The sequence below is a fragment of the Centruroides sculpturatus genome, unplaced genomic scaffold (genome assembly GCF_000671375.1).
Source record: "Centruroides sculpturatus isolate CEXI.00-Female unplaced genomic scaffold, Cexi_2.0 scaffold554, whole genome shotgun sequence".
Classification (NCBI taxonomy): Eukaryota; Metazoa; Arthropoda; class Arachnida; order Scorpiones; family Buthidae; genus Centruroides; species Centruroides sculpturatus.
The window spans coordinates 366,900-394,305 of NW_019384851.1; the positions used below are offsets into that span (position 1 = coordinate 366,900).

At 29.5% G+C, this 27,406-nt stretch overlaps 1 protein-coding gene across 1 annotated transcript in view; it reads right to left on the reverse strand.

The window, feature by feature from the left end:
• The window catches only part of LOC111630481 (CCR4-NOT transcription complex subunit 1-like), a 143,780-nt gene that overhangs the window by 68,397 nt on the left and 47,977 nt on the right, over positions 1-27,406 (reverse strand). The window contains exons 4-8 of the mRNA XM_023374583.1: positions 24,202-24,382; positions 14,136-14,282; positions 10,181-10,290; positions 8,797-8,852; positions 7,560-7,626 (exon numbers count right to left, since the gene is read on the reverse strand). Coding sequence (XP_023230351.1) covers positions 7,560-7,626; positions 8,797-8,852; positions 10,181-10,290; positions 14,136-14,282; positions 24,202-24,382 — 561 coding nt within the window. The remainder of the gene's footprint in view (positions 1-7,559; positions 7,627-8,796; positions 8,853-10,180; positions 10,291-14,135; positions 14,283-24,201; positions 24,383-27,406) is intronic.

Consider the following 27,406-nt stretch of genomic DNA (forward strand, 5'->3'; position numbering starts at 1 on the left):
GTTCTGTGATGGCTGTCCGGTATTGGGATGAAGTCCTCGAACCCACTGTGAAATTGTATGCTGCAGCAGTTGGTCCTGCTTTTGTTTTAATGGATGATAACGCACGACCCCATAGAGCTGCCTTCGTCGATGACTACCTCGAGAGTGAAGGAATTGCGCGTATGGATTGGCCGGCGTATTCGCCAGACCTCAATACCATTGAGAATCTTTGGGGTACCCTCGGCCGTGCTGTGTGTACATGTTTCCCACCCCCTGCCACTCTCACAGAGTTGCAAACTGCTCTACAGGAGGAATGGCACTTATTTGACTCTGGAGTGGTTGATCACCTCATGGAAGGCATGGTTACACGCTGTAAACTTTGTGTAAGGATAAGGGGTGACCATTTACCCTACTAATGTCGGTTTTGTTTGTTTGTTTTGGATTTAAACATCATTTTGTTAATGATTCCAATATGATTTCATCTTATACTTTATGAAAATTCAATACTGTTTTCATTTTTCTATGTAACTCTCTGTGTTGTTTCATGCATAAACATATTTGCTACTGTCCTGCTGCATTTTGTGTCAATCACAGCTGTATTTGTCAATTTTTTCACAGTTTATTGCTCCGTGCTTAACTTTTGGCAGTGAGTGTACATATTCCATACAAATAAGCTCCATTAAACTAAATATTAAATGTATTTATAATCTTAATTAATTTAATAAAATTCTTAGCAGTATTCATATTTTAGTTTTAAAGATGATTGTTATTAATGTACTTCCACTATTATGATCAAATTAAACATATGTTAAAATAAATTTTTATTTGTATTCACATCAAGTACATTTTTTGCTAAAATTACAAACACACATCACTCATTTTTACATCTGAGCATATTTGGATTAGAATTAACAATTCTTAGGCTGTGTACACATTATGCGTTTTGCGTTGCGTTAAACATGCATTAGCAGTGTACACACCGCACATTTAGCTCAGCGTTTAACAACCGTTCGCACTGGTTCAGTTTGGAAATGGATGTGAAAGTAATTGCTTGTGTGCGCCTCTTCCATAGTCTTTTATAGCGACGATGGAGGAGGCAAAGAAAATTTTGGGTGCACCCAATATTACGAGATAGACTGACACATGGAATGTTTGTGACGTTATATCCAAAACTAAGACAATATGAACCCAAATTTTTTAGTTCTTTTAGAATATCTATAAAATCATATGACGATGGCTAGTCTCTTTTAGATTATCAATAAATAGATCAGTATCAAAATGATCATTCTCCATTTCGGCCAATGTGTGTCTACTTTACCCGAAAGTGTGCAATCGAATGTACAACAACATGGCAGCACATGTATCTCAAAGCATGTGGCTGACGCCCGCAAAATGCGCATTCTAAGCAAAATCTATCAACGCATGTTTGAGTGTGTATACTATGCGGAACTCTTGGTTCTTTAAAATGTGCGTTACCAAAGTGCGCGTTTGAAAACGCCTAATGTGTACACAGCCTTAATCTATATATTTGGTAATATAATATAAGCATTAAATGTACAAAACAAATACACTTGTAGTTTTGATGCTTTATGCAATTTCTTTAAGTTCAACTAAAATAATCATTTCTAATGATTAATACTGATGTGAGGATTTGGACTCTTTTAGGAACTCTTTTTNAACAAATACACTTGTAGTTTTGATGCTTTATGCAATTTCTTTAAGTTCAACTAAAATAATCATTTCTAATGATTAATACTGATGTGAGGATTTGGACTCTTTTAGGAACTCTTTTTAAAATCCCTTGGGAGTTTTAAAAAGAGTTCCTGGGAAGGGAAAAACTGGAGGAAGAAGGAAAATAATGATGAAAAATAATTTTATAATTGTTTAAGCTTTTTAAAACTCCCAAGGAGTTTTAAAAAGCTTAAACAATTATAAAATTATTTTTCATCATTATTTTCCTTCTTCCTCCAGTTTTTCCCTTCCCTGGAAGTCGAAGTTAGACCTTTCGACCCAACAGAATAATGTGTCACTTCGAAACGTGACCTTCTAGACTTCCTTGGTCATTTTAATACCCCGTTTGCACACAATCCACGACTCACTTCGATCTCGATTTACCCACAATCTGGATTGTGACTGTTGCCAGTGGAACGTCGTGCTGTTCGCACAGGTAACTCGCTTGAGAAGAACCCGGCTATTACACGCGATGATAAAATTGACATAACTAAGCGTAAGTCACAAACACCAACAAACAAAATGGAAGTTTTGGTTAGAAATAAATACTTTTTCTTGCCGTATATCTAATAATAGACAGATGTCATCGTCTCTCCAGATGTCTTTTTTTATTTTTCTGTCGATAGCCGGACACGTGTTCAGCAGTCATCTTGTATTTTCTCGCGCGCGTGGGATTGTGGGATCTCTCTTATGACTGGATCTAGTTTCAAGAACTCTCTCCAGTCGATCGCGATTTAGCCTCGTTTCAGTCGAGATTGAAACGGTCGAGAGCGTTCGCACCACGGAACTCTCTCCGACCTTAGTCACAATCCAGATCGAAATGCTCGGTGCGAATGGGGTATAACCATCTTTGGAAGTTCTCCCCTCACAGCAGGGGATTATTCAATTCCACCTGCATTACAATGTATAAATAAGTAGCCAATTAACAAGAACCTCCACCTGCTACATGCTAGAGGGGAGCAACAAGGTCAACTACAAGGGTAGACTGTACAATGGGAACAATCATCTGACACCTTGTCATGGCCTCGCTATCCCTCCCACTCAATTACCCAAGCCATCCCCTGACAAAGAAGCTGATAAGTGGTAGAGTGCCAATAATCTACCCCCTCAGTTCTCACACTGATTTAATTATTTAAAAATTAAACACAAGTCAATGCAGAGCCCATGTAAATAATAAGTAGATTTCATTCAATATTAATAAAGTTAAGATGAGGTAACCAGACAATATATACTACAGAACATGACTCAACTTACAAATGATTAAGCATATATGTTCAAACTTTTATGCCTTTGTGTCCCTAACTTATGTATTTATGCTTAAACAATACAAGCCTATATAAACTCTATCAAAATTTNAAGTTTTTGAGGTTAGAAGAAGTTTATTTTCCATTTTTTCTCTTATTTTCTTATTTATTTTTTTAACAATTTTTAACTAAATATAATGCAGTCCAAATCATCAGTTCTTAATGAATGGTACGCGTATCCCTAGTGATGTTCAAGCACATCAGTTAAAATACAATTTATTGCAGTATATAAGACTCAATGAAATGATGTTTTTAATAAAAATATAACTCAAAATGGTACGCGTATCCCTAGTGATGTTCAAGCACATCAGTTAAAATACAATTTATTGCAGTATATAAGACTCAATGAAAAAATGTTTTTAATAAAAATATAATTGAAAAACACAAAATTGGAGTTGGAAGATAATTACAATTGATACTTTAAATCAGCACTGAAGTTGTTTGATGATATTGACTGATTAAATCAATATCATCAAAAAACTTTCTTAATGTTAATAAATACATGTATAAATTAATCTTTTCGTAGAAAATTTATAAACAATATGTTTATTAATTTATTTGAAAGCTTAAAATTAAAACAACTTAATAAAATTTTAAAAAAACTATTTTTTTTCTTTAATAATTTAAGAGAAAAAAAATCTAATAAAAATTAAAGTTGTTATTTGTATTATACTCTACAAACAGCAACTGTTAGTAACTTCATAGAAACATTTGACATTTGAAACTTTATATATTTTTTTAGATATAATTTAATTAATAAGAATTAAGTATAACCATTAATTTACAGGTGCATCTTACAGGTTACAGGTCTATCTTAGCAATTACTGCTCAGAAGTGTAAAACTACAGAACATTGAATTCTTTATGTAATAAAGGTATTGAAATGCAGAAATTTAATCTTAGTTACATCAAACCAAAAACATAAAAAGTACTCAGCTTTATTGTAAATCTTTTTGCATAGAATATGATTAATTGGCAATTGCCTCCTACATATGCTCACACTGCAGAGTAATTGCTCATGCTAGCTATAAGCTTTATCAGCTATGTTGGGAGCAAAGCCTATTCTTAAATAAAAGCATTTTGAAACTCTTGGAATGTTCTTTGTGGAAGCTGACAAGATGCAATTTGTCTCACTAAAGCAATGGTTCATAACCTTTTTGAAGTCATGAAACACTTTTGAATATAAGAAAAGTTTGCACAACAACAAAATCAATAAAAACATAAAATAACAATAAAGTATGTGCAAACATACCTTTTCATTAAAAGAAGTTACAGATTACAGAAATCATACTAAATAAAAAATTAAATTTGTAAAATAATTTAACTAAAAAACTCATAAAAATGGAACTTCTTTAGATCAATTATAACACAATACACTAGCGTGTCAGCTTCTGCAGATTTTATCAATATCAGATCTAACATGCAAGCCTTGGAGTGCCATTTTCACTCTGAAAATGGAAGAAGAGTGAGTTGAAATATAGAAACAGTGACAAAACAAAGTGAAAACATGAAAGGAAAACTCAGCAAAATAAAGTAAAAGTTGTTTTTCTTTTTTTTATTCTGTTATGATTAAATAATTTTAAAAATTTCTGTATATACTGTAATATTTCCAGTAAACCCTGAATGCTTAACTCTTTTGCTTGTTCTATAAATAACCATAATCAGTCATGAAAGATTATGTTCTTTTATTAAGATTTTTCTGGATGTTTTCAGCTTCCTTCTTTTTTTGCTCCTCTTGCTTTTGAACACTTTTAACAAGCATGACATGCGATAACCATATTTCATTTATATTCTTGCTATTAATGACTTTCTCCAGGTTTATGTTTCCTACTTCTAACAAAACTTGACCTGTCTTGTGTATTTCATTTTCTTCTAATTTTTTCTGTTTAAACTGCAGCAGTGTCAATCTTTTCCTTGTCACAAACAGCTTTCTTTTGATGTTCTTCAAAATGTTTGTGCTTCCTCTTATGCTCTTTTTTCTGTTTCTCTTGTTCTTTTAACTTCTTTTCATTTTCCAATTGTTCTTGATAATTTATATGCACTAAGGCAGCTTATTTCTGTAGGTCCTTTGTAATAGGTACAAGGTGTGGGCTTTGATCATACATGTTTAGTCCCTCCTTAACAATCAAATGTGAATTAAGCATTCTTCCTGATATTAAAACTTAATAAAATTTAAACTGACACTGATGCTCTATCAGAAGCGCCTGGCATAAAATTGAAAATTCCCATTCCACATCAGCATTGCCATAAGAGAGAGTCAATGAGAATTTCACTAATTTGGCTACACTGGGATATCTTGCATTCCCAAGAGAGTCAACCAATTTAAAATACTGACAATAAATTGAATATCAACTCAGCTTCTTTTAAAACATTTAATAAAACATTTAACACCTTATAACGCTGAGAAATATTTATTAAAACACAAACGTTTTCAGCCTAATGGAATAGGCCATCATCAGGTGACAGGCTATCAAACAACTTTGAAAATTGCGTTAAAACAAAACTTTCGAACATTACAAATTCAAAATTGAAACATAAAATAAATTAACCAATCACTATACAAAATAACTATAATAAATAGATTGAAGCCATATTAATATAAATAATAAAATAAGGCAATATATAACTAAAAACAAAAATAAACCTAAAAGATTAAATGCATAAAAGGATTAAATTCATAAACATATACATATCAAAAAGCATCACATTAAAAAAGGCCAATAGGAACTAAGAATTAGCTTCGGCATGGAAGTTCTTTGTAAAAGAAAAGTTAAAACACACAAATTCTTAGTTCCTATCAGCCTTTTTTAATGTGATGCTTTTTGATATGTATATGTTTATGAATTTAATCCTTTTATGCATTTAATCTTTTAAGTTTATTTTTGTTTTTAGTTTTATATTGCCTTATTTTATTATTTATATTAATATGGCTTCAATCTATTTATTATAGTTATTTTGTATAGTGATTGGTTAATTTATTTTACGTTTCAATTTTGAATTTGTAATGTTTGAAAGTTCCATTTTAATGCAATTTTCAAAGTTGTTCGATACCCTGTCACCTGATGATGGCCTATTCCATTCGGCTGAAAACGTTTGTGTTTTAATAAATATTTCTCAGCGTTATAAGGTGTTAAATGTTTTATTAAAATACTGACTTCAATAATAATCAATTCTCTCATCTGTTGAGTCTGTCCCATCACTCTCAACTTGCTCAAGTTGAAGTAGCCACCACTTGTCCTGCAAAGTATCCTCAGCAATGTCACATAGAAGAGCTCTTGCAATGCTTACAATGTCCTTACAAGTGCTTTTTTCACTAATATTATTTGGCTGAAGACATGTCAATGATTTCAACAGTTTGCATTGAATTGGAGGTTTTTCTATCATATATGTTGTACCACAACATAGTGTTTCTGTAAGCAAATTTTACTTTTAGCAGATAGGAGATGAAACCAGGGCTACTCAAAGGTATTTCCTGAGGTGAAAATGGAGAAGAAAGATGATTTAAAGGAAAAGGCTAAAGGTGAAATTATAAAGGAGGATAGGAAAGAGAATGAAACAGAAGTCTAAAGGGTGCCTACATTGCTTTTATTTAAAACAAAATTAAAACTTTACATTCAGTTGTGGAACAGTAGTAAAGAATTACAGAAGTGCCCTAAATGATTGGCACACAAACATATTTACAACACCCATTGTACTTGCAATGGGAGAACCAACAAAGTTCCTTATGATAATAAACAATATGTACTGTAGAAACAGAATAGATGCCCATATTACAGAAGTGTCATACGCAAGGGACACTCACAAAGTAAATAGACAAAACACTGTGACTTCCAATAGGAAATCAACAAGACCATTAACACAGGACATGGCATAAAAAAAACATGTGGTATGTGTGTTACAAATAATAATAATAATAATTTGGCAACACAAAAGTGTGCCAAACTAGCTGTACACAGACAAACATATGAAACATTGCAACTTGCAATGGGGACTGAAAATTCTCATTAGGGAAGAAAATAAATAGATATATACACAGTAATAAAATACAATGCATACTAAACAAAAGTGCCCTGGATGGAAGACCACTACAAATACAATACACATTGCAATTTGCAACGGGAGACCAACAATTTTCTGCATAACAGGTTGTCCAACAATTGGCTGACACTTGCAAGAGTCCTGCCTGGTCTTCTTAGTAGTTGAAGATATTGAAAGCCTGAGTTGAATGTGGGAAGAAGCACCAATGAAGATGTAGGTTTAGTCTGTGGAGATGAATATTGCGTTGAGTGCTTTGTGGAAGAGCATTGACGATACCATGTATATTTAGTCTGTCAAGGTAAAATCCCCACTCAGTGCTTTTGTATAGCATTTTTGAAGACACCAAGAATATATGTTTAGTTTCTGGGAGTGAAGTTATCGTTGAGTGCTCTTGTGGAATCGATGAAAATGTTTAGTTCCGATACTCAATTGTTCTTCTCATATTGAGAATTCATGACTCGATGTATCAACTGTGCCAAACTGATTTCATATCCAGTCAATTTTCTACATTTATAGAAGGAAAGTATTTTGCAATATTTTCTTCCAATTCCATCAACGTGTTATTTCTGAGAAACCTTTGTTTAATATATCATATATTTATGATAAATATTAAATTTTATCAAGAATTATTGATCAGATATAATAGTTAAATAAAAATTTGTGATAGTTATATCATATAATCTTTGTATTTAATAGAATTTCAATTAAACAATTTGATAAAAAAGATGACAAAACAGATGGCTACAGAATATATCCAAGATTGATTTTATAACAAAATGAAATTGACAATTCTAAACAAAAATGCAGTTAGATAAACTTTATTTAGTAATGTACACCAAATATAAACTAACTTTATTTAAAAATTAATGATGATATTTTTTAATGGAAATGACTAATTTAGATTTACATTTTCTTTCATTACTATTTCATAATTTACTTACATTCTAAAACTATTATTACTTCAAATAGCAATTCAAATAAAAGCTTACTACAGGCTTTTTCACACACTATATAAAAATATCTGATCAGAAAATATGTTTATTGTTATATGGAATTTTTCTTTATATAAATTAGATAGTTTTTACTATTAGTTAACTGAAATATTTATTTCTTAAGAAACTCAATAAATTCACTTTATAATAATAAATATATTTAAATGTAAAACCTAATAATAGAAAATAAAATTCAATGTTCCATCAAAAGTCCATAAGGAAAGATTGAGAGTTAATGCATTTTTTTATGTCAAAAGGTAAAGGTGTTGTTTTTGAAAACATTAGATTACTAAATTCTTTAAGAATTTAAGAAAATTTATTTTTTCTATTATAGAAATCATTAAAGTTAAATAACTAATAATTCTATAACTTAATTTTATTTATTCATAAAATATTTATTACTACAGCAAGATTTTTTTTATTTGGAAAAAAGTAGTATGTCAATGAAAATAATTTGAGAAAAATAATTTATAATTTATTAAACATCTGAAAATCATAATTGTTTGATTCTTTGACAATAAATACTAAATAAGAATATATTCCAAATAATATTTTTAAAAAATCTCATAGCAGATGGCACTACACACAATTTTAACTTTCAGCCATACTCTTGATGTTTTTTACAATTAGTAGTGTCTTATTAGATTTCATATGTAAAAATGATTTAAATACTATCTTGTAATATATTACATTGTAAAAATTTGTTGAAAAGATGAATAAAAAATGTAATAATACTTCATAAAATAACATTACCTTGCTGTGAAGCCATAACCTATTTCTCTAATAAGTTCTGATATTGAACCTTCAACCTGAAAAATAGAATAATTGTATTTATTAATAGTTAAAATAGGATATAATAATCTATTAAAATAATATTAATTTTTTAAACAATTTTAAAGGAAATTATTGTTAATCAATAGAACATTCTAATAAAATATTACTAAATATAGTTATCCCACCAAATGCCAACACTTATCACCATTTCACAAAAATTTTTATTTTTGTTTTGGATTATATATTTATAATCAAAATACAAAATTTTTCAATAAAAAAACTTATTTAAATATCAGGTCAGTCCATAAGTTCGTGTGTATTTTATGACCTTGAGAAAAATCTTGTTTTGCTGTTAAAAATGCCAGTCTAATGTGATACTTTTTACACTGAAGTGTTAAATTGGATCTCATTCATATAATACTGTTCAGAATTGGGAACATTTCAGTTGTTTATTTTCGTTAAAATGGAAGTAACAGATGAATATAAGAGACATGTTTTATACTTTTTATTTTTAAGTGATGAGAATGCTACAAATGCAGCCAAAAAATTAAATACTGTTCATAATCAAACTGTAATTAGTGTAAGGACTGCGCAGAAGTGGTTTGAAAGATTTAGAAATAATGATTTTAGTGTGGAGGATAAGGCTCGTACTGGAAGACCCGTTGACTTTGATGATGATGCTCTCTCTGCACTAGTTGAAGCAGAACCATCTTTAACAGTTGATGAAATTGCGGAACGTTTAAATTCATCCCATGGAACTGTTCATAGACATCTACAACAAATCGGAAAAGTTTCAAAGCTAGGAAAATGGATACCACATGAACTGTCAATAGCTAACTGACAACAACGTCAACTGCTCAACTCAAAAGCTTCAACTGGGAAATTTTACCTCATCCACCATATTTGCCAGATATTGCTCCCAGTGATTATCATCTTTTTCGGAGTTTGCAGAATTTTTTAAAAGGAAAAACTTTTGAGGATGAGAACAATGTAAAAAAGGCTATTTCTGAATATTTTGATTCAAAACCGAAATCATTTTACAAAGACGGGATTAAAAAGCTACCATCAAGATGGCAAGAAATTGTACAAAATAATGGTGAATACATTATAGATTGAAATAAAATTTAATTAAAATTTTTTGTTGCTTTTTTGTAGATAAAAATGCGCACGAACTTATGGACTGACCTGATATTTAATCTCCAATACCAAATTTTTAAATACTTTAATTAAAATAGTTGAATTAAACATCTATATTAATCTTTCTCTAAATATGATGCAAACTATTAGCAGTAAGAAAAATAATTGGTTTGTATAACAGGAAAAAATTCCTAAACAGCACAATTATAAAAAATTAAAAACTTACCGTTTTAGACAAAGAAGAAGAATCTGAACCTAATGTATCCATTATTGTATCGAGTTTGTATTGATAGAGTACAGGAGCCAAAACAACAGGTACTCTGTCACGAGGAAAATCTATTTAAAAAATTCAAAATTATATGATTAAAAATAATCACAACAATAATAAACACTTCAAATTAAACACAAATAATAATAATGACTTAATTAAAGTAAAAAATAGACCAAATTTTTACTTTAAACAATTCATTCTCAAAAATCATAATAATTTAGCAATAGTTTACATGCTCAATCAATTATAATTATTCTGTAATTTTATATAGTTTACTGTAATAAAATAAATTTTTTAATATTATCTTTAAAACATCTTTTGTGATGTGTCTTTTTTTTTATTCATATCTATAACAATATGTCCAAACTGGATCATATTAATCAATGTACTGTACCATGTAGCTTTAAACCAGTGGTTTTAACATGTTTGAAGTCACGGAACACTTTTTAATATAAGAAAAATTTGCAGAACAGCAAAATCACTAAAGATTATAAAAAAAAATATGCATAAATGTAACTTTTTATTAAAAAGTATACATTACAGAATACATAAAAAGTAAAAAGACATTAATTTAAAAAAATCGCATTTGTAAAAACTAACTAAAATAACTCTTATATAAGGACCTTGAATAAGTTCTCGCTGTTTTCCAACAGATGGCGTTACCAGAACCACGTGTGTTTATTTTTAGATGGTGACACATCTGTAAGGAAGTACAATAAGTGACCTTAAAATTCAGTATACGTCATTTCACTGAAGTGTAAACAACTTATTTTTTCATTGTGTTAAACATGTCTAGTTTCGTGCCAAAAAAAAGAGTATTTGCGGGGAATTTTATTGCACTATTTTATTCAAAAAAAATCTGCAGCAGAAGCACACAGAATTCTTGTTGAGACTTACGGCGACCATGCTCTGTCGGAAACAACACGCAGAGATTGGTTTAGTTGCTTCAAAAATAATGATTTTGATGTTGAAGATAAAGAACGATCTGGTGCACCAAAAAAGTTTGAAGACAAGGAATTAGAGGCATTACTTCATGAAGACTCATGTCAGACGCTAGCTGAACTTGCAGAATCATTAGGAGTTGATCACACAACAGTTTCAAAACATTTAAAAGGATTAGGAATGATTCAAAAGCAAGGACATTGGGTGCCATACGAGTTGAAGCCGAGAGATGTCGAACAAAGCCGAGAGATGTCGAACGCCTGTCTTTTCACATGTGAACAGCTGCTTCAACGGCAGAAAAGGAAAGGTTTTCTGCATTGTATCGTGACGGGTGACGAAAAATGGATACACTACGATAACCCTAAGCGTAGAAAATAGCGGGGTAAGCCCGGTCATGCATCAACATCGTCAGCAAGGCTGAATATCCATGGTTCGAAGCTTCTGCTCTGCATTTGGTGGGATCAGCTAGGTGTAGTTACGAGATACTCAAACCAAACGAAACTATCACGGGAGATCGCTATCGACTACAATTGATGCGTTTGAGCCAAGCATTAAAGGAAAAACGGCCGGTATATGAGCAGAGACATAACAAAGTGATTTTGCAACATGACAATGCTCGGCCACATATTGCACAACCGGTGAAAACGTACTTGGAAACGCTTAAATGGGAAGTCCTACCCCACCCGCCATATTCACCAGACATTGCCCCTTCCGATTATCACTTGTTCCGATCGATGTCACATGGCCTGGCTGAGCAGCACTTTCGTTCTTATGAAGATGCCAAAAAATGGGTCGATTCTTGAATAGCCTCAAAAAACGTGTCGTTTTTCCGACATGGAATTCAAATGCTGCCAGAACGATGGGAGAAAGTAGTGGCTAGTGATGGACAATACTTTCAGTGACGTGTTTATTACGACTTTTTTTAAATAAAGTGTTAATTTTCACAAAAAAACAGCGAGAACTTATTCAAGGACCTTATAAAAAGGAACTTCTTTAAATCAGTTATAATGCGATATATCAGCTCGTCATTTTTTTGCAGATTTTATCAACATCAGATCTAATGTGTGATATAGCTACCCTCACTTTATTGCCTATGTTAGTCTTTATATTAGTAAGTCTTGTTTTTGAGTTTTTGTATTAATGAATGTAAAATCTGAGCTCACAAATATTACATTGAAAACTGTAACAAAAGTTTTAGTGCTCTTATCTGGATTGGAAAAAATCCAAATAACCAGCTCTTTTTCTTAATCCAATTCTTTGAAATGACTTAATAAATTTTGGATTTTTTCCAAAATTCATCAAGTCATTTCAAAGAATTTCACTTTTAATGTACCAGCCATTGACAAGATAACTAATTATTCTCCTTGTATCAAGAATTCCCAACTCTATGTATAAACCATGCCAAATGGCTTCCATATCTGGTCATAATTTTCTACATTTAAGGAATGAAAGTAACTTGCAATCTTTTCTTCCAATAGTGTTATATGTTCTGTTTTAGTAGAAATATTGGGAGAATTGGGAAACAGATGTTCCCAATTCTCAAACCGTGTTAGAGTGAATCCGTGCTATAGAAGTGCCGTGTTATACAGGAGTTACATGTACTGTATATATGTTACTGTGAATGACCGATATCTGGCAAATGTCGAGATTCTCTGGTAAATGTCAGCATTCACACAGTCGTTTTGTTTATGTACGAAATATTTGCTAAATATCATTATTTCTCACTTACACCCCAAATGTCGACATTCAGCATGCACTGATGGTGAATGTTGAATAAAAATATTTTTATTATGTTAAGACAAAAATGCAAGTTTTTAATGTCAAAATAGGAGAAAATTTAAGTAACAGCACTTGTAAATAAACTGTTAAACCTAAAACGAACAGTACATTCTTAATCAGAAAAGAAAAATAACACACAAAATTACACATACACTGTATTATGTGATTAAAGATATATAATTTTATTTATTGCAACAACTTAAACTGTTATGGCACTTTGAACTGCACAAAAATCCCTTGCTTTTACAACTGCATTTATTCGTGGAACACTTCTTTTTGCAATGACAGCGTGTATAGCCTTGCCCTCCACTTTTCGAATTAGCTGCAGCTGCTTCTCTCAGCGATATTTCTTGAGAAGAAATCTCATCTATGAAAAGCAACTTTTTTTTTTACAAATTACGAACTGATTACGGGTATAAAGCTGCTTGAGGGTACCATTTTTGTTTGCTAATTTATAAAAGTCGGAGTCTTCTATTCCAACTACAACTGCCAACACATTTCGGGCATCTGTACGGCCACAGTTGACATCGGGGACTTGTAGTCTTACGATATCACCAATTTCAGCAGAAGGAAACGGCAAAGAATTTGGCGACAGACTGTCACCTCTCCGTCGACATCGGCTTTTCGGGTGTCGTTTCGACCACCACCAAAGCTTATCTGTGCTTGTCGACATACACCGGCGAATAAACGAATGTATAATAATATAACCAAATATTCGGTCTTTCACCGAAGTATTTTGTATGTGTCGACATTCACCAGAGAATATCGACATTCTCTAATTTCGGTCTTTCAGAGTAACATATATATGAAATGCACATAAAGGTTTAAAATTTATTTTTGAAAAGATGCCAAAAATATTTTAAATATACAATTCTTTAATAACATGAATCTAAAAATTTGAATTATAAAACTGTTCTGTTCTATTTAAAACCTGTATTCAATGCTGAATGATAGAGCTAGGTAAAAAAAAATATTTCATTGCTTAATGAAATCTTTGGTAACTTCATGAGATGATAGTATTTTTTTCTATTGTTATGCAATTCAATAATTGCATCTTTATTTTTTTCTCTCAATTTTTTTAAATTGTAAATTTTTATAATCTAAATAAAATTTGGAATATTTTTATATACTAATTGTTATTTAAAAATGATATAACTACTATAAAATGTCCTGAAAATCTATTACATACCTTTTCTTAATGTATTTAAAAAAGCTTCTTTTTGTTCTATGCCAATACCAAATTGATCTTTGGGACCTTGAAGCAAATGAGTAAGCAAAAAATGAAGCACTTCAGGAGGACAATCGTTAAGTCCGCCTTCTTGAACTGGTCCAGAATCTTTGAAAATAAAATAAAATTATTCTATGAAAAGTAATAAATTATATAATAATAATTTATTATATAATTAAATAATAATTAATCATTTAAAGTTTTGTAATTATGAATATATTTAATAATTAATAAAAATTATAAATTACTAAAAATTGTTAAAATCAAGAAATATCTCCAAATAAAATAAAACCACTAGTTTACTTAAATATAAAAAAATATATATATAAAGATTCATAATTATAATAAATCATTTGAAAAATTAATCCTAGTAAATATTCTAGTAAAAATTTTTTAAAAAGTTATTATTGAATAAGTTCCAATGTTCAAAATTCAGTAAGTCATGTTAATAAGTCAGCAGATTATTAATATTTTTAATCTAACAATAAACAAGGAACCACTTTTATATAATTTTAGAAATGTACTTTATGAAATTTTTATATCTTGTATAAAAAGAGAGACGCTTAAAATAAAAATATATAAATTTATACATATTCATGCTAGATATAAAATTTAGCTCATTAGCTTACAATTTTTAGACAAAAAATAGTAATATACTTAATTTTAGAAACTGTCATCATAATGTAATGTGCTGAATATTCAACTAATTGCAATATTATATATGACGACTCAAGATCTGCTGCAAAAAGTAATTTATAGATGAAAAATTATCTTCAAATAAAAACAAAGTATAAAAATCAATTTAGATTAGATGTCATAATGTTCCACTATGCACTGTATCATTATTATACAAATGTTAATGAATGTATTTAATTTGAAACCATTTCAGTATATACTTTTTGAAAATTAGTTTTTAGATAATTTAAATATTAAAAAAACAGAGGAGATGTAGTAGCTTTCTAGTAATTGTCTGCCCTATAACTAACAATAACAGGATACTGATTACTGTTGAAAACATTAGATACTAAAATAAATTTGTTTTGTTGTAGTATTTAATTTTTGATTATAATTTAAAGAATTATAATTTAATAAAACATTTAATTATTTAAAAGAGTCCTTCATCCATTTTAGCACACAATGTAACTGAGTAATATACCACATAAAATCTTATTTGACACCAGTGGAAAATTTAACAGTATTTAAATAAAAATAGTAATATGTTCTACTATGCATTCCATTTTGGAATTGCAATTGACCTGACAAAGGTCCAATTTGTTATCAAAAACATTAGTCTGTTGATATTAAATTTTCCTCTGGTATTAAAAAATGTGTGGTTTGATGTTTAAATTTTTACATATAATCCCATTGGCTAGTATGTCATGTCTCTTTCCTACCAACCTACTTTTTAAAAAAATTTAAAATTTTATGAAAACTTATTTAAAAACTATACTTAAAATCATACAAATATTTCTTACTTTAATAGCTAAAAGTGATAATCTAATTATTCAAGTAAGAAAACTTTCAATATATCATTCACTTTCAAGAATTTGTTACATAAAAAAAAAAAGTGAATGAGCTAGCTGTAGTAGAGTGGGATTAAACTAATTCAACTTTAATTGTCCCAAACATAAGAGTGATATTTGAAACTTACATTAACTGTCAAATTATAAATTTTCATTTTTTACTATATCCTACTACCATTTTTGTGGAATGACCGGCATGCCACATAAAAACAGGGGGACCAGCATGCCAGAAACTCCAGGTTTACCAGCATGCCAGTTAAACTGCAACTAAAATATAAAATTAATCATATCTAATAAAACTAGTTGTTAATTAAACATTAAAGAAAACATTCTTCTGAGTACAATAAAACAACAACATTGTAATGTGACTGACTTAAAATTAGGAAAAAAGTTTTCGTTTACAATACAATAAAACAATTAATGACTTATTGAAATTAGTAGTAGTTAGTCAGTGTGTCATTGAAATTAGTAGTAGATAGTCACTGACCATCTATCCCAATCTTAAAAATAACACCTTCCTCTCAAATTTCACACAAAGCCATGTTAATCTATATAAGCTAAGATAATTTACCTCAAGTTACTTAAATTTAATGTTCATTTTTGCATTTTTGAATAAAATAACAATAAAATACACATTTAAAAAAGCACTTTTGGAATTCCAAGAGTATTTAATGTCATTAGAAAGAAGACAAAATGAATAAATTAAACATATAATCATAGTTTTTGATGTAATGCTGACAGTTTCACAGTTTTAGAATAAAAACTCGTTTGTTTTTTTTAATGTTCCCACTAAAGAGGGATTTACAATCTAATTTAAACCAGCATGCTGGCTTTTACCATATGGTAATATCTGATTTTGTGGTCTCCCCAGATAAACAGGCATGCTGGTCATTCCACAAACATACAGTATAAAAAATAAACACACACACATATATATATACATACATACATACATACATACATATATTTATCATCCTGGCTATTTTACTAATATTAAAATTCTAATTCTATTAGATGATTATGAGAAAATTCATTTTAAAAATTTCCAATTTATTTAATTTTTAAAAACTTTTACTTCACAAAATCATCTAAANGTTTTTGATGTAATGCTGACAGTTTCACAGTTTTAGAATAAAAACTCGTTTGTTTTTTTTAATGTTCCCACTAAAGAGGGATTTACAATCTAATTTAAACCAGCATGCTGGCTTTTACCATATGGTAATATCTGATTTTGTGGTCTCCCCAGATAAACAGGCATGCTGGTCATTCCACAAACATACAGTATAAAAAATAAACACACACACATATATATATACATACATACATACATACATACATATATTTATCATCCTGGCTATTTTACTAATATTAAAATTCTAATTCTATTAGATGATTATGAGAAAATTCATTTTAAAAATTTCCAATTTATTTAATTTTTAAAAACTTTTACTTCACAAAATCATCTAAAATTAAGTGACATTAAGTGATAACCTAAAAAAAATTCTGCATTCAAAAGCACATCTAATAACACATACTTTATATTTATCTTCCATACAAAAGTAAACCAAGATGTGTTTAAACAGCTGATTTTCAATGTTGAATCATTTTAGTTTTGTTTGTATAAGTTAAAAATCCTTTATCCAAAATACTTGAAACCAGATTTTGGAATACAGTAGAGCGTCGGTTATCCGAAAGAATTCCAGTCAGCAAATTTAAATTTTCACTAATGCTGTGGCACTGCAATCTTTGGCTATATCTTGGGCTACTCCAATATTTTTTTTGTTGGTGTATGTGTTTTAGCTGGCAGCACTGTTACTTTTGTGTGGTGTTTTTCTGAGGACTGTGTGTCTTGCTGAATTGAACGTTTTCGATACTAGATCAACTTCTAAGGTATATATATTTTTTTGTTTTTATATTTTTCAATATATTTATTTTGTTTGTAAAAAAATAAAGAAATCATTTTTAACAATACAATAGCCATAATTATTATTTTAAAAAGTTTACATTAGGCTTAACATCAACGAAAATTCAACGCAAAGCGACACGCAACAAAGAAAAATTTCAACGCAGGATAGGTTAATATATTTTTTTCGTACATAATTGGTTATCTGAAAAATAAGTTATCCGAACAACCCCAGTCCCCAATTGATTCGAATAAACGACGCTCTACTGTATTTGTATATTTGTGCATTACATCTATAACAGGGCTTCTTAAACTTTTTCCATTCACAACCTTCTTGCATGAGAACATTTTATGCAACCTTGAATATATACAAACAGTAGATACATAGAATAAGTACGCAAACAAAACATTAACTGATAATAAATCAAAGAAATTTAATTCCAAACAATTATTTATTGGACTGCAATTTGAAAAAATTTTAGACCATAAATTTCCACTGTCGTCAGTCTGTCTGTCTTTCCTTAATCTTGAGAATGATGTCAGATAAATAAAATTCAAGACCAGATATGGATAGCTTGGGCAGGCGGCCCCAATTAACTATATATGAATTTCAGATACAAACCAGAAGTCGTTATTTAAATTCAAAAATTTCTCCCTGAAAGGAATTAGATAGATGACCAGCACATCTCCCATGCTAACAGAAAAGTAAGATGTACAAAGGCAAGACACTACAATACTAATTTGAGGTGGAAAGCATATATTTTAAATGATTTAAAAATATTAATTATTTTAAAAATTGCAGCTCGGCATTGTGATGATGTCACAATAAATAATTGCTCATTGTACTTATAATTTTACTACTTATTACCATTTATTAGGACAAAAGCAAATTTGCATACTAATAAGATGTGTTTATTTTTGCAGTTAAATCTTGGTTGAATATTTGATACTGCAGAACACAGGACCAACATTTTTCAAAGTTAATCAATATTTTGATTTTACAATTGCCAATGATGAAAACTGAAAAGAATATAACAAACAGATCAAGCATAATGAATATATAATATAATAATAAGAATTTAAATAATACTTTTCTGCCCACTTCAATACACAATGATACGAGTAAAGATCATAAGTATGAATTTTATCTCAGAAACTGAAAAAAGCAATTCTACAAAGTTTACCACCAATCAAAATGACAGTAGTTTCAATTCATTATCTCAGGAAATAAATATTTATAAAGCCTTGAGTAAAAATGCTCAAAAATGCTCTATTTTGCATAAAACTAACACCAACACAAAATGAAAACAAACAATTACTTATTATGACATTGTTACAATAAGTAATTGCAGCTCAGTATTGTGGCATTGTCACAATACCAAGCTGCATTTTTTAATCATATTTTAAATTTATTTCATTTAAAATATATGCTCCTCAAATTAGTAGTAACTTGCACCTATACATCATAATTTTTCTTTAACAATAGAGTCATGCTGTTTCATCTATCTAACACCTTTCTGGGAACCTTTCAAAATTTTTGAATTGACTTCTGGTTTGCATTGAAAGTTCTTATATAGTTAATTGGGCCTCCTACCCCTAAGGTTTCCATATCTGGTCTTGTCTTTCATCTATCTAACTCTGTTCTCAAGATTAAAGAAAGATGAACAGATGGCAATGGAAATTTATAGGTCTACAATTTTTCAAATTGCAGCTCAATTAACTTCTCAAATTCTAGAATTTTTGTGTCAAACAAGGGACTGATTTGTTAGACACAGTCTATTGATTTATCTATTAAAATGTTATTTTAATAAAATTTTTAGTAAATGTACAGATAGATACAATAATTTTTAATACACACCTATTCCTCTTTTTACATGGTCTATTTTTATGTAACTCTAAAATAACACAGTTGACAAAAGAAAACTAATCCTCTTTTTACAAATTGATTTTTTTTTACATGGAAAAAACAATTTATTTGAAAATTATTAAATTTACATTTTTGTTAAAACTGTGTTATTGTTAAGGTTACTCTTTTTGTTAAAATCAAGAGTTCATTTAGCTTTTTTAAGCACTGTACATTACTACATACAATCAACATATAAGTATTTTCTGATGTATATGTTTCTTATGCTACCTTATGTTTACTATATTAACATACAAATAATGTTAATGATAAATGATAATGATATCACAGTGAAAAAAGATGTACGAATGCTTTATTTCTCTGTTATGTTAATGATGTTAGGATAAAAAAAAAGCTTGTGTTTCTTTTGTAAACTGCTTATTTTTTGTTACATTGTTCTTGATCCTATCAAACACTTTTCTGCATGTACTGCACTTTATGTGATTTTTGTTTCACATGGTGTTCTTAGAATGTACTATTCACTGTGCAGAAATAATAGGTTTATTTTAAAAAATTAAGTAAAGGTAAACATGAGACAATTCTATATATTGTTCTTCTTTGTTTTTTTATTTAAATACTTTTAAAAGATATTCACATAAATAATTTTAGATATATTCACATAGAGGTGTTAATTGATCTGTTTGAAAGAATACATATTGTTTAAATTTTGAATGTTTTCTGGTAAACATGTTAAAAACTAGGATAAACTACACTTGATGAATACAAGTCACTAATTACACACCTTATACACTTTTCCAGCACTAGTTTAAATCAAAATAAACATTTTCAACCCCATTTAGTGGTCTGTCTCAAGTTAAAAACATATTAAAATATGTTTTTAATAATGTTGAAAATGGGGTCATAAAGTTTATCAGCTGCAAGTTCTAGGCCCCCCCTTTTTTGGCAAAAAGGGTCTGGGGAGAACATTTCCACTGCTTTATGGAATTTTCCATTTGTGGCATATCACGTCAGCATTTAAAAACTTTCAATTTTGGAGGTTTTCAATTTTTGGAATTTCAGATAATAATTCTTAAACTGTAACATTATTATTGTACTTCTCCATTTAATACAGGTAGGCCTCCTACAACACGGTACCTTTACAAAGCGGTTTATGGTATTTAGAAGCGAATTATCTTCACATAACAGAAAAATCGCAACGAATCACATGATACGAGCCGCAGTTCGGCATACTGAGCTAAAAGTCTTTGAAAACAGCTGTTTGTGGACGTTGGCATGTTATTCCCTTGAAAGTTTCAGGGAAAGACCGGTTTCTAGACAGATGTGCATCAGTTACCGTAAACACTCAAATATATCACTAAATTTTCGATCATTTATACTCTTTCAATAAGTGGGACCGCAGAAATGGTCCAAAACACAGTATAAACTTCTATTGGGTGTATATTTTTAACAACATAGTGAAAGGAAGTTATTTTTTGCAATTTTTACTGTCCACAAAACTGATTGAAAAAATTTTAGCCATAACAATGCTGAATGAAAAGAAAAGACTGTCGTTGATTTAAAAAGGAAATTTATAACTCTTCAAACAAAGATAAAAATTTTGGATCAAATTAAATATCAAGAGCGGATAGCTGATATCGGTAGGCATTTTAATCTAAATGAGTCGACGATTCGGTCGAGAGAAAAGATCAGAAATTTGGTTGCATCCGGATCATCTATTCTTGCGAAAAATGTTGCTAGTCCGAGAGCACCTATAATGAAAAAAATGGAACAAGCGCTAATATTATGGGTAGAAGATATGAACAAGAAACGGTTGCCTTTAAATAAAACTGCACTTAAATACTTAAAGCCTTAAAAATATTTGATTATTTAAAACAAATGGGACAGTCGTCAGCTGATGAAACCAGTGCTAAATTCGTGGCTAGCAATGGCTGGTTTGAAAAATTCAAAAAACACCATTCAAATGCCAAGTTTTTCTCTTTTTAGAACCGAATCCCAGTTTTTGTATTAAGTTCGTGTATCCTATAACGCAATTTCCCACAATGCGGTATTTTCAAGGAACGTATCTACCGCATTGCAGAAGGCCTACCTGTACTTACTTAAATACATTATCAAAGACATACTTTAATACCTATAGTAATACACATATGACTATTAATATTTAATAGCTTAGATAGTTATTTAAGGAAAGCATAAAATTTTATGAATGAACTATGTACAGTATGTATCAATTCATTAGACAGATTCTCCATTAAATAATATGCTATATGAAACAATATATGCAAAAGTTATTTTTATTACTGAATGCAAATAAAAAATTTCTGTTGTTTAAATATCTAATGTTAATATAAAGCTTCATAAAACATTATCTAATTACACATTGTACAGTCAAAACAAAACAAAAACTACCCTTTTGATAATGTGCACAAGTACTCATTTCAACATTTTCTTAAACACGACAACATTTATTTGACATGCAGTACATATTTGCATTCAGATAACACAAAATATTAAAGTATTTGACTATGTAGGGTGTGCTATCAGAATTCTAAAATGGAATATTACAAAAAGAAAATCAACATTAAACTCTGCAATCAACTTGGTAAAAATTTTACCAAACATCTAGTATGATTAAAGAAGCATATGACAAGTGTATGAATAATATAAGCATTTAAAAAAAAAAGGCTGTGAATCAAAGAGAACAATCACCATCCAAGTAGATCAGATTCAGCAAGGAATAAAATTATTTCCCAATTCACTAAGAGATAATAGATAATCAACAGAATACCTGGTTGACATTTTGAGTATTTTGCATAGCTCTATACTTACCATTTTGTATGATGACTTGAATTGCATTACTTTTCCTCATACTGTTTCAAGGAAATTAATAAATGAGCAATGCACACATCAACAGAGAACTTATTATGGTTATTGATATCACAAACACATATTCCAGATATCTTAAACAAAGAAATTACTGGCAATGAAATCTGGTGTTTCTTGTACCATCAACAGAGCAAGCATACCTCATCAATATGAAAGTTTACATCTTTACCAAGATGGGAAAAAATTCATTCCAACAAATCCAATGAAGATAAGGCTTGTGACTGTTATTTTTTTTATATGAAAAGCCTAGCATGCTACAAGTCTGTTTCTAATGGTAGAGACATTAACGAGGAGTCCTGTTAACAAGAAACGATGTTTATTTCAGAAAAACATTCAAAATAAGAAACTGCTTTATTGAAGCTTACTACAGATTAATAATAAATGTTTTCAGGCTCACAAATTATCTTCAGAGAAATCCAATAACTTGGTACTAAACTTTTAATACTTTTTGCAAATGCAATCAAGTTAGATAGTCACATCTTAATCAGTCAGCATTGCAACCACCCTCAAGACAGCTTAATTCTTTTCGACTGTCTGCAGACTAAAAACAAATTAGCAAACACTCACAAACCTTCACAAATATTTTGCATAGTAGTATAATCATAAACAGTTAAAGCTACAAACTTACAGAATCAGATCAAAGTATCAAAAATCACAGCAAGATCATAAAAACATTAACTACAGAAAAAAGTTTATATATCTACTTCATTTTGACTAACCCTATAATTTTAAATTTTAATATAAATACAAAGGTTTCTAAAAAATATATTATTAAAGTATAACTATTAAAATTTTATACCTATATACATACTGCTTTAATTAAAATATAGAAAAAAAATATTTTTTGGCTAATTTACCATCTTTAGGCCTAAAAGAAGAAGAAAAAAATCAGTTTGGCCCGTTCATATTTCACATACTGTTATAAAGCTTTTATTTTGGAATTTGAAAAACTTATCTTCCTTAACATTATTTTGCAACTAACACAAAACCATATACAAACTTCAACATCAGTCCAGCAATGAAAGCTCAAATGTTTTTGATCAACTCCATAGACCTTTGTCAGAAATAGATGTGATCCAAGCTGGAATGTTCAAATTTTACAACAATGTTCAAAGAACAGCTGCAAAATTTAAATTGTAAACATCAATTCATCTAACGGTAAATTTAAAACAAAATGTTCAGAGAATCATTGCAAATTAAATGCACTCCTTGTTGTTGATTCACATACTTGTTGTATTTGCCTTAAAAATTTCAAGGGCTTACAGATCCCTTGGGTTTTTTCCCCAGATGGTCCTTCTCAACATAATCGCTTGTTGTAACATAATCTGATGCACAGATGAAAAGAAAGGTGATATTTTCCTGTGACTGATGTCATTTTTATGCTCTTTCTTAACATTTCATTCTAAATTACTATTCAACAAGTGCACATTTACATTTCAAATTTTGCAGCTGTTCTTTGAACATTCAATTATAGAATTTGAACATTCCAGCTTGGATCTGAGCTATTCCTAATAGAGGTCTGTGAAGTTGACCAAAAATGTTTGAACTTCCATTACTTTCATTTCTGGACTGACATCAAGATTCATATGCAATTTGTATTTATACTGTTCAGTTCTAACATTAGAGTTTTTTTAAAATAATAAACACAAACTTAACAAATATCTTTCTTGCTATCAGTCCATCAAAGTGAAGATGCATTATACACAATTCTTGTGTATTACACTATTAACAACTATTAATATTGATAAAGAATCAATTCCATATAGTTCTTAACTATATGAAATTGATTCTTTATCAATTTCATATAGTTAAGAATTCTTTATGTAGTTTTTTGACATTAATTTTAGGACTTACCTGAATCAATATATGCTCTTAAAAGATCTGGAAGCTTTTGTTTAACAAATTGTACTGCGTGAAGTCTCAATTCTGAATTAGATGAATATAACAACGCAATACCAAATACAACTTCTTGAATCCGATTTAATTTCAATACTTTACTTAACTGTGAAAGAAGTTGAGACGATGGTTTTAGGCTCTGAAATACATTAATTTTTATTAAAAATAAAAATAATAATAATATAAATGAATTAAAAAATATAACTAATACAGTTGACCCCCCTATAACACGAGTTCCTATAGTTCAGATTCCTATATCACAGCGAAAAAATTGCAACAGTATTTGTACAAACATGCTAAAAAAACTCGTATAATTCAGTAAAACGTCATCGCTGACTCATGTCGCGACAGGATGGATCAAATCTAGACCAATAGTGGATATTGTACAAACTGCTGAGTTTAAACAAGCAGCGGACCTAATAAAAACCATTTATTATTTGACGTCCATAAAAATTATATTTATATTAATGATGTCTCCAAAGTTCAGCGAATTTTTTGCAAAAAAAATAATTTATCAGGAAGCACACAAGTGCCATTCGATGACAAGCTCCACGATGAAAACAAGCTTAAGCAATGGCAGAGTCGAACGGTACACACTCGGTAAGTAATCCTACAATTTTTTGTTTATAGCATAGTTTATATGGATTATTCCCAAAAAATTATATGTATTTTGGAAATATTGAGTCAAATTAGTCTAGAATCGATTAATTTTATGAAAGAAACCTTTCAAACAGCTGTAGTCCGTAAACTGCATATGTGCCAGGCTGTGATTGGCTGGACTCGTAGAAAATGGATTCATAAAAACCAGAACGTATCTACAATGTTATAGGGGGGTTGACTGTATTTATATTAAATAGATATCTTCAACTAAATATTATAATTATATGATAATGGATATTAGAAAATAATCAATTTAGAACTAAACATTAGAGAAAAATTTTGTATTTTAATGTTTACAGTACTCCAAATCAAGAAAATAAAATAAAATTCAAGTAATAGATATGTATTATATCAATGGTGTGGTTTTTTATATATTCTTTTGAATGTCAATTTTTTTAAAAAAATTATTTCTTCAAAAAATTGATGAAACATCATAGGTTAGTTCCGAAAAAGTTAACCGATGTTTTTTTTTTGTCTGGACTGCATTTTATCAGAGACAAAAACTTCTGAGTGTTATCTTCGTTATTCTTTATTCACTATGCATTTCGGGTGCAATATTTTGTTATCTTGCACCCCTCATCAGGTGTTACATTTCTATAAATTGGTAGAAATCCGATTATTACATTGATTATTACGGTAAATGTTAAGATTTGACTGGTTTTATAACTTATTTGAAATTGTATGGCAATAGTAAGCCTTTCATTCTGACTTTATCCCATAATTGAAGCAGTCAGAAAAAAATCTAATTTGAAGTTCAATGGTTTATTTGTATGATTGCATTTCTTTCAATTTATTTCAATACAGAATAGTTTTTAAATCTCACAAATTATGAATCAGGTTATAATATTGATTAATCCAGAAATACTTTATAAGTTTAGAAAACTAAACAACATATTTTTCAATTCCCAAAGTAATAGTTTTGTTTATGGAAAATAGAGAACAAAATAGTTTTTTAATGCTATTAAAAGCAAGAGATTTATTTATAGTATTTAACTGAAAAAGTCAAGTAAAAAATAAAATTTGTGCGAATAATATACAGTATATTAAATTTTGTCAATAAACAAGTTACAATAGTTAAATTAATATGCCTCAATGTCCTTGGTTTATTATAATATAAATTTTTTTTTTGTCTATAAGTATGTATTATCTATTATCATAACTTATTAGACTGGCTTTACAGATACTGCAACAACTTTTCAAAGATCAGAAATTAAATAAAACAAATTTCTGATCTGTGAAAAGTTGTTGCAGTATCTGTAAAGCCAGTCTAATAAGTCCTGATAATAGAAAATATGTACTTGTAGATGAAAAAAAAATTTATATTATAAGTTACAATGGTCCCTTCCATTAATCATAACACCAGCTGGGGACAACTCCTAAGCCCATCATGACCTAAGTACAACTCCACAACCTTGTAAGGTTATATCTAAATTTAAATACATCTGGGAGTGAAGCATTGCTCAGAGTCTGGGTGGTGCAACCAGCAAGCACACCACACAGCAAGCAAAAGTCACAGATACAAGCCCACCCTGGGTCAGTTCTTTTCTTGTAGATGATTCTAAATTATTTAATAATTAAAATTATAATTATTTAGTTAAGAGATGGCACCTAACGTCTACCTCTAGTAGCAAATTATTTAATCATTAAATTAGCAGAGTTATAGCAAGATTATTTAAGGCAATCGTTTGTTTTCTATTTACATTGGAACCTCACTTAACGAGCACTTTTCATAATGAGTAATTCACATAATGAGCAAAGCAAATTGTAAAAAAATGGCTTACTTAATGAGCGACATTTTGCAAAACAAATGACGAGGAGAGGAGAAGACCTGGATTGTGCGTATGCTAGATTAGTCTGTGTTCAGCACTCGTTCCACTAGCATCTTAGTGTAGCTTATGATCACACATTTTTCCAAACTTGTATTCAAACATTACATATAAACATAACAACCATAGCTTATTGTATAATAAGCATGCTAAACACTATGTCAAATTATTGGGTTATGTAAAGGCTATAATTAAATATTAGAAATTACTGTATTTAGATTATTTTTATTTTCTGCAAATCAAATTCACATTTCAAGTTGGTTCATTCTGCACTAGAAGAAAAGATGATGATGATGATTCACACTCCTTAACAATGTATATTGTATAATTTTCTTTGAATAAACATTATACATAAAATATTTGAGTATTTTTTCAGCATGGAATGCATTATCATATTTTACATTGATTTATATGGGAAAAATTGTTTCGCTTAATGAGTGTTCTGCTTTACGAGTAATATTCTGAAACGAATTATGCTCGTTAAGCAAGGTTCCACTGTACATATTGGGATTCACAATGTTTGATATACTTATATTTTCTTCCTCAAAAGAACAACTGAAAGAAATTGGATTAAATATCAGCAGTTTTTAATTGAAAATGTAACTTTCAATATTTTTTCTACAAATATCAATGTAATTATCAACACCAATGCATAGTCAGATTAACAATAGGTCTAA